This window comes from Cetorhinus maximus, chromosome 3 (assembly GCF_964194155.1).
Source record: "Cetorhinus maximus chromosome 3, sCetMax3.hap1.1, whole genome shotgun sequence".
Lineage (NCBI taxonomy): Eukaryota > Metazoa > Chordata > Chondrichthyes > Lamniformes > Cetorhinidae > Cetorhinus > Cetorhinus maximus.
The window spans coordinates 201,038,980-201,051,359 of record NC_135881.1 but is presented as its reverse complement, the minus strand read 5'-3'; the positions used below and the strand labels follow the sequence as shown (position 1 = coordinate 201,051,359).

Genomic DNA, 12,380 nt, shown 5'->3' with positions numbered 1-12,380 from the left:
ATTCTGGGTATACCCTGGCAGGACAATGTCACGAACATGGTAGTCCTCTCAAAGGCAGAGTTTCCAAGTGTGTTGGCACTAATCAAACAGAGGCGGCTTTGTTGGAGCGGGCATGTCTGCTGGATGGAAGACTGTCGCATACCCAAGGACCTTCCGCATGGTGAGCTTACTGGAGCCAGATGACCAGTGGGGCCCCAAGGCTCCCCTTCAAGGATGCTTGCAAACATGACATGAAGGCCCTAAACATCGGCTATCGCGCGGGGGAGTCACCAGCTGACGAAAGAGGTAAAATAGTGACACCTCCGGTAGGCTGGCGAGCATGACCATGATAGCGACAGTGGCTTGGCAACAGATGCCAATGCCAAAAACAACAACCCACAACGTCACTTGGCAGCTTCATGTGCAGAACCTGCCTCTCAAGGATGGGCCTTCACAGCCGTCAGCAAAAGTGCGCCAAATGAAGACTCCCCCCCATCGCCCATCACATTGTTTGCTGCGTGCCCATCATCTCTTGTAGATGGAAGGATGCCAACACATGCATTGAGCTTCATTGGAAAACTGCAGGAGACGATGGACAGAGGGGCCAGAGTGGGAGCAAGGTGGAGAATTAAGATGACAGGTGACCCAAAGCTCAGGGTCATGCTTGTGGGCTGAATGGAGGTATTCGGCAATCTACAACTCCGCAATTGGAATAATCTACCAGGCAGAGTAATTTCAGCAAGAACACAGGTGGTATTCAAAAATGCAGTTAGATGTTTGAGAGGGGTGGAGGATCAGATACAAGAATGAGCTGTTCATAGACTAGAGTGATGAGTTTCAACGTGCCAACTCTTGTCCATGACATTTTATGTCCTCGTGTTCAAAACCGAACCTTGCAAGCCAAAGATTTGTGTGTGCGCTATTTAGTGAGGATATTGTTGAAGTGGATGAAGGACATGACATGCTCTTTTTCTCAAACAGCTCTAATATATTGTACAAACTATTCCTTGTAATATGTTCGCTAGCCAAATGCTTCACATCACCCCTGTGTCGATCACAGAGTTGGCTGTATCCAGGAAGAGATTTCAAAACCAGGAAGAAATTTCTTTCAAAGCGGGAATGATGGCCGGAATTTTCCAGCCCCGTTGGCGTGGGCGTCATGGCGGGCGGGTGGGCGGGGACAATACGGCGAGGGGGCCAAAAATCGGCTTGGCGCCATCGTGAAGCCAGTTTGCGATTGTCTGGTCCGTCTGTCAAGGGGGGGGCCGCGTTTTCCACCACTGCTGATCGGGACCCTAATTTCAATACTTTAGTATCTCATTATAGGCCCCGTTCACCAGAATCATCCCCTCCCCCACCAACGCAGGCAACCAGGCCAATGTGTTTCACAACTGTACACAAACAACGTGCACCTGGAGAGCTGCACTTCTCTCTGGACTTCAGGGCTTGTTTGCCTACCTTGATTTGGGCAGCACTCACGCTCACCAGCGCCAGGCTTCGCATCACTTTTAGGGGGGCTTACAGGCAGGACTCTACCTACCAGAGCAGCTGTAGGTTGGTGTGCTGCAGGGTGAGGGGAAGGGGGAGAGGTGGCCTCAGGCAAGGGAAGAGGCTGCAGGGTGAGGGCTGTACCGGGGATGAGGGTATCCCAGGGTGTGTGCGAGGGGGCACAATTTGATCTGTGCAAGTGGCCTCAAGTTGGTGAGGGCTGAGGAGGCAGTCTCCAGAGGAGATGAGGCCAGATGGAGATGTGAGGGTGTGTGTGAGAGAGTGAGTGGCGATGTCTCTTAAGCTGGCAGTGAGTGAGATGCCAGTGAATGTGTGATGGTCTTGTGAGGGTGTGAGTTTAGAGTGATGAGATGGTTGCCTTACCCTGGCAGCACGGATGAGATCATTCATCCGCTTTCTGCACTGGATGGCTGACCTCTTGTGTGCAGCATTGGCACTGACCACCTCTGCCAACGCTTCCCAAGCCGGAGACTGATGGGCCTCCTATAGCCAGGGCAGGGGTAGAGGACATTGCGACGGGCCTCCACGGTGTCCAGAAGGCGTCCCCAGGGAGGCGTCACTAAATCGGGGGGGAGGGGGGCTGGGGGTGGGGGAGGGGGTGGGGGTGGGGGGGCCTGCACTCTACTTTGGCTTTCGGGGCCCTGTCTTCACCAGTGCCCTCCTGGGCTGCAAGCATTGAGAAGTGTGCGCGCAGCTGTGGTTTAAATCTGGTGCCCAGCGTGAGGAGGCAGCGAGGTAATGACGTGGTGGGCAAATCGGAGGCCGCCCGCCAGTGAGACAACATGTTTCCTGTGGCTGCATAATTAATCAGGCGGGATTGGGACGATATGGCGCTAAAAGCCGCCATTGCGGCCTGCGGGTAAAATGACCTCTTTCCCGCCCGCTACCACACTTTATGCATATCTGGGATGCTTCTGCCCTGTGTCTACGACACAGAGGTCAAGGAATACTACTCTGCTTTTTACCAAATCGCTCTTTCATGTGGCTTTTCTCCAACAGATGCCGTGTGATGAATATTATCACACCTTTGAAAAGTTCAAAACTACAATCGTTACAAAGGTTCTCCAGCAAAACCCCGTCACATTGGTTGGCATTGTGTTGATACCATCTCCATGGTAACAGCATATGTTATGATAAGGTGTTTCCATAGTTTCCATCGCCAGCTTCTTCCAGTGCAGCATCATATTGTGAGAATTATAACTGGGGAGTATGATTTAACCTTGATAAAGCAGCAGCCTCAATTCCTGCTCTGACGAACTGGGCCCGATTTTAACCACGCTGACAAGCTGGGGCTGATGTTAACTCTGTAATTGAATGGGTTCTGAGTGGGTTAAAATCAGGCCCAATGCTCACCCCCGCTCCCAATTCCACCACGTTAGGTGGGAACATGGTGTGAGAGGGATTAAAATCAAACAAGTTGCCTGACTAGCCCAAAGTAGTTCCACTCCCTCCTGGGGCCATTCCCCCCTTGCCTGGAAGCTCCCGTTGCTAGGAAATGAAAACCTAAATGAGATGTCCGATGATGCCACTGGCGCGACAATGCCATTTCAACTTGAACTGTGAAAGCTTTATGTTTTAACTGCTGGGGTCTGAGTGAGCGTGGGGTTTTTCTGCCAGTTTGTTTCACGTGAGCTGTTATTTTGAAGTAATGTAAAGTTGGCTGAATTGGATTTCTTAGGTTTGACATTTAAGGAAGCAAGTGCAGCAATGTACATCTCTCACTAGACTTCGATAATACATGTTGTAAACAAAACAGTTTGCAATTTCTTTTTAATTCATTCACAGGATGTGTGCCTGGCCAGCATTTATTGCCCATCCCTAGTTGCCCTTCAGAAGGTGGTGGTGAGCTGCCTTCTTGAACCACTGCAGTCCATGTGGTGTAGGTACACCCACAGCACTGTTTGGGAGGGATTTCCAGGATTTTGACCCAGTAACAGTGAAGGAACGGTGATATATTTCCAAGTCAGGATGGTGAGTGATTTGGAGGGGAATTTCCAGGTGGCGGTGTTCCCATCTGTCTGCTGCCCTTGTCCTTCTAGATAGTAGCGGTCATGGGTTTGAAAGGTGCTGTCTAAGGAGGCTTGGTGAATTCCTGCAGTGCATCTTGTAGATGGTACACACTGCTGCTACTATGAACTATGACACATTTGAAAAAGCCTCCCGAGAGACTGAATTTGTAAATAGTTCAATTTTGTCAATAGTTACTGTAGTGTAAAATGTGCTTTCAAGTAAAGGGGGAGGGATGTGGTAATCTGAGGTGTAATACACCTTTAAGAGAATGTGAACAGATTGACTGTAAGACCCAATAACTGTGAAGCGTGGGTTACCATGTTGATGTTAGTCTAGAGTAGGGTCTGGTTGGAGAAGCACAGGCCATGTTAGTGCTCTGTTGTTTGTGTAAATAAATAGTATGTGCTTCATTTCATACTGGTCTCTGCGTCTGCCGTATATTGTAATCAACTCACCTGCCGACAGACAAGTATGCAACCGGTTCGGGAGCAAAGCGACCCCAAAGTAAAACATAACAAATTTCAACAGCTATTATCTCTGGCCTATAAGTATTTACCTTACAAACCTTTCTGTATGAGGGATAGTGTGTATAGCATACTCACAGGGACACCATCTCAAGGCCCTAGAACAACATCATCAACGCTGTCCTAGAAGAATCCTGTGAATCAAGTGGGAGGACAAAGGAACAAACATGAGAGTCTTCCAAGACACAGATAAGCCAAGTACAGAGGCCATGATAATCTCACACTAGCTGAGATGGACGTGACATGTCGTCAGAATGCCCGACTCAAGATTGCCCAATCAGGCGCTCTGCTCAGAGCTATGTCAGGGAGCCCGTTCACACAGGGGCCAAAGGAAATATTTCAGAGACCATCTCAAAACCTTCAAGGCAAGTGCCCTATTAACATCACCACCTGGACAGTATTTATTTTTGAAAGTTAACTGTGGTGTGTGGGGGGAGGTGGGGTCACAAAGCTGAAGGTTTGCCTCGGGTGCCAGTTTGCTTTTTTTATTCATTTACAGGGAGTGGGCACCGCAGGCTGGGCCACCATTCATTGCCCATCCCTAATTGCCCCTGAGAAGGTGGTTGTGAGCTGACTTCTTGAACCGCTGCAGTCCACATGGTGTAAGTACACCCACTATGCTGTTAGGGAGGGAGTTCCAGGATTTTGACCCAGCAACATTGAAGGAACGGCCATATATTTCCAAGTCAGGATGGTGAATGGCTTGGAGTGGAACTTCCAGGTGGTGGTGTTCCCATTTGTCTGCTGCCCTTGTCCTTCTAGATGGTAGCCATCATGGGTTTGGAAGGTGCTGCCTAAGGACCCTTGGTGAGTTCCTGCAGTGCATCTTGTAGATGGTACACACTGCTGCTACTGTGCGTCGGTGGTGGAGGGAGTGAATGCTTGTGGAAGGCGTGCCAATCAAGCGGGCTGCTTTATCCTGGATGATGTCGAGCTTCTTGAGTGTTGTGGGAGCTGCACTCACCCAGGCATGTGGGGAGTATTCCATCACACTCCTGACTTGTGCCTTGTAGATGGTGGACAGGCTTTGGGGAGTCAGGAGGTGAGTTATTCATCACCGAATTCATAGCCTCTGACCGTCTCTTGTAGCCACAGTATTTATATGGCTGGTCCAGTTCAGTTTCTGGTTAATGGTAACCCCCAGGATGTCAATAGTGGGGGATTCAGCGATGGTAATGCCATTGAATGCCATGGGGTGATGGTTAGGTTCTCTCTTGTTGGAGATGGACATTGTCTGTCACTTGTGTGGCACGAATGTTACTTGCCACTTGTCAGCCCAAGCCTGGATATTGTCCAGGTCTTGCTGAATTTTGACATGCACTGCTTCAGTATCTGAGGAGTCGCAAATGGTGCTGAACATTGTGCAATCATCAGTGAACATCCCCACTTCTGTCCTTATGATAGAAGGAAGATCATGATGAAGCAGCTGAAGATGGTTGGGCCTAGGACACTAACCTGAGGAACTCTTGCACTGGCCCTGCCATGAAGATGATGTTGACCCACAGAGGCACCACTGATCTTGAAGACAGGGTCAGCTATCCAAAGGATAAGAGTGATATCATTGCAGGATTTGTATATATAAAATGCGATATCATAGTCACAGATTGTCGGGGATATTAGAATAGTGGGGGAGAGTGGAATTGAGGTAGATCAGCCATGATCTTATTGAATGGCGGAGTAGGTTCAAGGGCTGAATGGCCAACTCCCGCTCCTAATTCTTATGTTCTGATGTCAAAATTTCCCATATGGCCCACAAAAATGTATGCTTCTATGTTCTCACATACTTCATAACCAATGAATAACTTTTGAAGTGTCTTCATGATTGTTGCATGGGAACAGCAATTTGTGCACAACATACGAATGACTGTACAACGTGCTTCTCTGTTGTTGATGACTGTGGGAGGAACATTGGGGCAACCCCCTTCTCGTCTTCACTTAGTGCCAGGAGGTATTTACAGCCACCTGAGCAGACAACACCATGATTCTACTCCACTTCTCACCCCAGCACTGTCACCATGGGAATTCGCCAAGGATGAAACATTGGCACCCTTTCGACCTCATCTCCGTGCTGTCCCTTGGTAAGATCATCCTCATACTGGGGTCAGTTTCCATATCTACACCCGCCAGTGCACAGGCCCTTCTCCACAGGCTCTGTATTGTCAGACTGTTCATCCAACATCCAGTGTCGGATAAGCTGCAATTTCCTCCAGCCAATCATTGGAAAGATAAAAATTATTGTCATTGCCCTGTTTTCACTCCAGTCCCAGAAGCCTGGTTTCCCTCGCTGTACCCTTACCAGTTACCTGGTTTCACCCACTGTACCGTTATCAGCTCGTGCTTTCAGCTACCTTGTGGTCAAAAGTGTTTTGAGCAGATGTGTAGAGGGGCTACGGACAGATGTCATTAGACACCATGCTACAGCAAAATCAAATCCGTTGTTTGTCCAGTTAGCTGAAAGAGAGGAGCAGGAAAGGGAGGGAGACAGGGAAACTACTTTCAACAGCCTGACTGAAGCTGATTCCTCCAGCTTTGCAATCATGATCATGCTAAATCAGCTCTGCTGGTCCGGACACGGCATCTGCATGCCACATAATCGGATTCTGAAGCAGATCCTCTTTTCGCAACTTAAGGATGGCGCTCAATCTCAAGGAGGAGAATGAAAACATTTTAAGGACATTCTGAAGGCCTCACTGAAAAGGGGACAATTTGATATTGGTGCGCGGGAGGCACTTGCTCCAAACTGTACCATGTGGCTGTGCTTCATCCAACAAACTGCAACACAATCGGAAACTGACCACATAAAGACAAAAGCGGAAGGACCCTGGCTTGACAATCCTTCCTTATTCAGGGCAACTCTTGTCGTCTCTGCTCAAAGACCTGTGGTTACTGAGTCACCTGAGGACACACAAATCATGAAGTCTGGCAGACATCATCCCCCTTTTGAGAGACTGACCATGATGATGAGACAGGGAGGAGCTCTCAAAAAGCTTTGCCGCATTGAATGAACCCACTGACGCATGTGATTTGGAAAATGTACATCACGTCACACATGCTCAAATGCTACTTCTAGCTGGTAGCAACTGCCATAAAATCAGCTGTTGTCGCTGGCAAAACTCACCCATCAATTTTTGCATTTACTGTGTAGCTACCAATAAAAAAGAAAGAAAAGAAAAACTTGCATTTATATAGCACCTTTCACAACCACTGGACATCCCAAAGAAACCAGTGAAGCACTTTTTGAAGTGTAGTCACTGTTGTAGTATAGGGAACATGGCAGCCAATGAGTTCACAGCAAACTCCCACAAACAGCAATGTGATAGTGACCAGATAATCTGTTTTAGCGAAGTTGATTGAGGAGTCAATATTGATCAGGACACCGGTGATAACTCCCCTGCTCTTCTTTAAAATAGTGCCATGGGATCTTTCACACCCACCTGAGAGGGCAGACAGGGCCCCCGTTTAACATCTTACCCAAAAGACTGCACTTGCAGCTTTCCCTCTGTAATGCAGTAGAGTGTCAAACTAGATTATCGCACTCAAGTCCTGAGAGGGGGACTCAAACCCTCAATCTTCTGATTCAGAGGCAAGAATGCTACCAACCGAGTCACAGTTAACACCGATAAGTAACCTATTTGCATTGTAAAGCCAATCAATTTATTCAATTCATTTCAATTTGGAACTTTTTGGTTTCCAGCCCTCTGAATAGTTAATATTTGTAACATTGAAAATGCAATGGCTGTCTTTTTGGGGAAAACATGATTTTTAAACAAGTTTCTCCATAAACTTCCTATGCACAGTCCTTTCCATGACCCTGGGAGTTTCAGTTTCAGTTTTATGCATTCCGGGTTAATGAGGCTCTGTCTCAATGAAGAGACACAACTGAGTACAGGACCGAATGATGCACCAGGGTAAGGCTGCCAACCCTTCTGTATTGTTTGAATGTCGCCGAGAATGGGGAATGAATTCCCTCGACATTGCTGCTAGCAGCCTGGCAGAACTTTGAGCTTTAAATTTCCCACCTTAACTGGCTGCCGTTGCAGAGAAACATCCAGCCCGGTGACATCAGCTGTTATTAGGAAGCCAAGCCAGTTGGTGAATGAATTGAGACAGAAGTCCTTTTTTTTGGTGGTTGGTTTATTCACAGAATGTACCATTTCATATCTCTGCCTCCTACCTACCAGCAATCCCGGCAGTCCTTCTTTCTTTGTGCTCAAGATACTTAACCCTCCACCTGTTTATCCTTAACCCTAACAATACAATTGACACAACATTAACATCAATTTCCATTACTCAGTCCGAGCTCAGGGAGTGATTAAGACAGGTTGCTGCCAAGCTGAGTTTAGGATGATTTGCCCTGTGAGAGGTGTCCCAAGCACCCAGGCCTTGTACAAGCTTTTTGTTTAGATCAGGTTGACCCCTACCAGAGACTTTTGACACGCGAGTTCCAAGGATATGTTGGCACTGACTGAGGCACCTTCACTCTGGTCAAAAGTAGAGTCCCATAGAGAAGGAGAGCGATTGGGCCTGTTAAAAATGGCAGTGACTTAGGATCATGAACACACCTTGTGCAGATTCTGGGCAAAGTTACAGGGTGAACATCAGCTAGTAATAGGTTTATTACTGGATACAGGTGGAATAAGGGAAGTCTTGTGGTGCAATGGGCAACATCCCTTCTTCTGACCCAGACACTCTGGGTTCACATCCCATTCCAGGACTTGATGGCCAAGGAGAAGTGTGTTCATAACACAGCCGAAAAGTATCAACCTGTAAATCCTTCCAACACAAGCCAATGGCAGGTGGTAAGAATGGGAGAAATTCCTGGTCAGCCATGTGATGGAGCCTCCACCATAGCTCCAGACTACAACATGCATGTAAAATGTGCATGTTGCCTTAGCAACTCAGACTCCCTTAGTGAACTGTGACACACCACCAAAGATAGAATATTGGAATGTTACACCTATTTCACCCAATCCATGGCTTTAGTGCAAAAATCTAGGCTGACACTCCAGTGCAGTACTGTGGGACTGCTGCACTGTCAGAGGTGCCTTCTCTCATATAAGATGTTAAACTGAAGTTCTTGTGGCACTAATTTGAAGAAGAGAGTTATCCCTGGTATCCTGGCCAATATTTACCCCCATTTAACATTACAAAAATAGATTATCTAGCCATTATCACATTGCTGTTCGTGGGAGCTTGCTGTGTGTAAGATGGTCCCTATGCTACCCACATTCCTGCATTTCAAAAAGTACTTCATTGGCTGTAAAGTGCTTTGAGACACCTGGCAGGTGTGAAAAGCACCATATAAACGCAAATCTTTCTTACAGCATCTTTAAATGGTATCAAACTTATTCATTCAAACTAATAGTAATTGTGGGACATTTAATGTTTAAAATTACTCTTGTAAACAATGCAAGCATAAACTGAGTTGAGTGCATGAAGTGTTTTTTTTTCGTTCATTCACAGGACGTGGGCGTCGCCAGTTAGGTCAGCATTTATTGCCCATCCCTAATTGCCCTTGAGAAGGTGGTGGTGAGCTGCCTTCTTGAACCGCTGCGGTCCATGTGGTGTAGGTACACCCACAGTGCTGTTAGGGTGGGAGTTCCAGCATTTTGACCCAGAGACTCACTGAAGGAAGTGAGTGACAAATAAGTCATCAGCATTAAGAGGATTTTTTTTTTAACCATCTCCTTCCCCAAAAAATTCTCTTTGCCTCTTGGAATACGACAAAAAACCTGGAGTTTGCCGTGGCAATGTAAAGAAAAATGTTCGTGTGTCATTCTGGAAATGGGAATAATTCAAATTAGTAGGGTCAGGCAGCAGGAGAGATGCACTTTTTTTTTAAAAAAAAGGTGTATTTATTTATCTGCACAGACGGAAATCCTAAAACTGACTTGGTTGTTAATTCCTCACTTGCTGTCGGTCTCATGAACCAGGTCAGGTCAAGCCTACATTCACCAACCCAGAGAAATGCATTTATTTTTGCAAACGCAAGACGGATGTTTGTGGAGGAAACGATGTTGCTGCATGACAATTTGGAGAACTAAACAAAAAATGCTGATTTATATATATATATATGTATATTAAAAACCCTCCCACTGTGCTGCAGCTTTAAGAGAGTCTCTGAGAGCATGGCAGGGTTAAATAAATAAGAGAAGGCTGGTGTAGTTATTGCAGCCGCTGGAGTTCGTATGCAGCATTGCACAGAGAGAGAGAGAGAGAGAGACAGAAAGGAGGGGAGGGGGGGTGGGGGAACCTCCTGCTTGCCAGTGTATTCTCTGCTCATCCCTGTTACCATGCAGTGCCCAGGGAGGGTGCCATGCTAACCAGCCAACTTCTGACTGTGGTTCTGCTCGCCAGTACCAGGCTCCCTTCTCTTTACACCTGGAGTGGAGAGGACTTCTACTTTCAGCCCAACAACACTTCGCTCAACTTCTCCCTCGCAGCTTCCCTGGATTTGGAGCCTGGTTCGCCCCCAGCCGGAGCCGAGACCGAAGCTGGGGAACTGGTGGCCCCTTCCAACCGGTGCAACATCACAGTGCTGAGGCTGGTGACCACCTCGCTGCTAGCCCGCTGGGAACGGTCCCTGGGCTTTAACTGCGATGTCCTGCTCTTCACCACCAACAGCAACGCCAGGTCCTTCTTCTCGGCGGCTTTCACCAGGGTCTTCCCCCCTGTGATCATTGACCATGTCGGGGTTGGCGGGGGCCATCAGGAGTTCAAGCTCTGCGTGGGCTGCGGGGCTCCTCAGCGCAGGAGGTCCGGCCAGAGGAGGAGGAAGAGGAGGACGACCCCCCACCACGGGCGGCAAGTGAGCTTCTGCTGCCTGGACTTCAGCCTGGAGGAGCTGAGGTGGGACAAGGGCTGGAGGCTCAACCGCAAGCCCATCGAGTCCACCCTGGTGGCCTGTTTCATGACCATTGTGATCATCATCTGGAGTGTGGCCGCTCTCATCTGGCCGGTGCCCATCATTGCGGGCTTCCTACCCAATGGCATGGAGCAGAGGAGAGGCTGAAGGTATTGGAAGCTGGGAGGGTGGGGGGGGTTGGTGAGGGTCCCACCTGGGGCTGAAGCGGGGTATCTAAAACAGAACCTGCAAAGCCTTCCCCCCAGCTCCAGAGATCTAGGTCATGTTCTCAACCCACACAGCCTGTGATGCTGGACTCAAAAGGACAACTTGGTAACACAAACTGTTTTGGTCAAAGTAAAGGAGTTCAGACAGCTGATGGAAGATTCCCTGTACACAGTCTTTGGTCCTGCCCAGGTAGCGGTCTTTGCCTTGTGTTTCTTGGAGTCACAGTTAGATTTGCAAGCTTGACTTCACTGTGACTGGGGTCTGGGGGGATTGGGGAGACTTTCCTGCAACCAGAACACGTTTATTTTTCCGGAGAATACAGGTAACAACTAATTATTTAAGTAATGACGGATTCTATCCCTTCCTTTCTCTTTGCTGTGGGTCACAGCATGATGGTGACGATTCTTCCCCCATTGTCTTTTCCTTGCACTCCACAAACACATAGGATGCTTGTCTGTTATTCTTGGTGATTTTCCATTTCGCCCGCCAGCATTTCCACCACAAGGTGATTGCCACAATAGCAATGATTACTCTCTTGATCAGATCATTCCCAAAGGGGTTTCATTCCACCAAGACCAGGTTAAGATACCGTTGTCACAATGGCTGAGTTTCAGCGTTTTGCAAACTGTGTGTTTTATTCCGATAGTTCTCAATTAGTTTGTGTTGGGTGGGGTTGGAGGGAAAATCAAGTTTTTTTTTTCCAAATATTCATTTATGTCTTTTAATTTGAACAAATGGATTTGTTAGTCATCACCCTTCCAATTCCACCTCGGAAAGTGTTCTATTGCAATTTGTAAATCAAGCAAATTTGGGCGGAGCGTTTGGAGTTTGTATAAATTACATTTAAATGTATGATATTCAGCATTTTTTGATAAAGTATTTCAAAACACAGCACTGTGTGGATTATTGCCCTCTTTCTCATTTTCTGTTATTTGATCACTAAGATAATGCTGACACAAAAACATTTTTTTTTCTCCTTAGTGAAATTTTGAGGGGTGTGGTGGGGGTGTTGATGAATCTCCCCAGTTTTTAAATGTTTCTTTCTTTGGTCCCGGGATCTTGCCGCTAGGGTTCAGTGGGTAAATCCGATGCTGAAGCCTAACAAAAGAATGAGGGCATAAACTGTCCAAAATTCAGCCCTGGGTTTTATATAGTAATAAGTTACCAGATATCAGCAGGGTAGCTGCAAAGGTAAAAGTGTTTAGGGCAACAGACTGTCAAAAGAACCAGAGGCGAGATGAGGAGTTTTCTCTTTTACCGAGCAAGTGGTTATAATCTGGAATCCG

The 12,380-nt window shown here is 47.4% G+C and overlaps 1 protein-coding gene across 1 annotated transcript; it reads left to right on the top strand.

Moving 5' to 3' along the window:
* Positions 1 to 10,258: 10,258 nt before the first annotated feature.
* On the top strand, positions 10,259 to 11,976 carry tmem158 (transmembrane protein 158). Its single transcript, XM_078535520.1, has one exon. The coding sequence runs from the start codon at positions 10,339 to 10,341 to the stop codon at positions 11,032 to 11,034; it is 696 nt and encodes a 231-aa protein (XP_078391646.1). The 5' UTR covers positions 10,259 to 10,338; the 3' UTR covers positions 11,035 to 11,976.
* Positions 11,977 to 12,380: the final 404 nt, after the last annotated feature.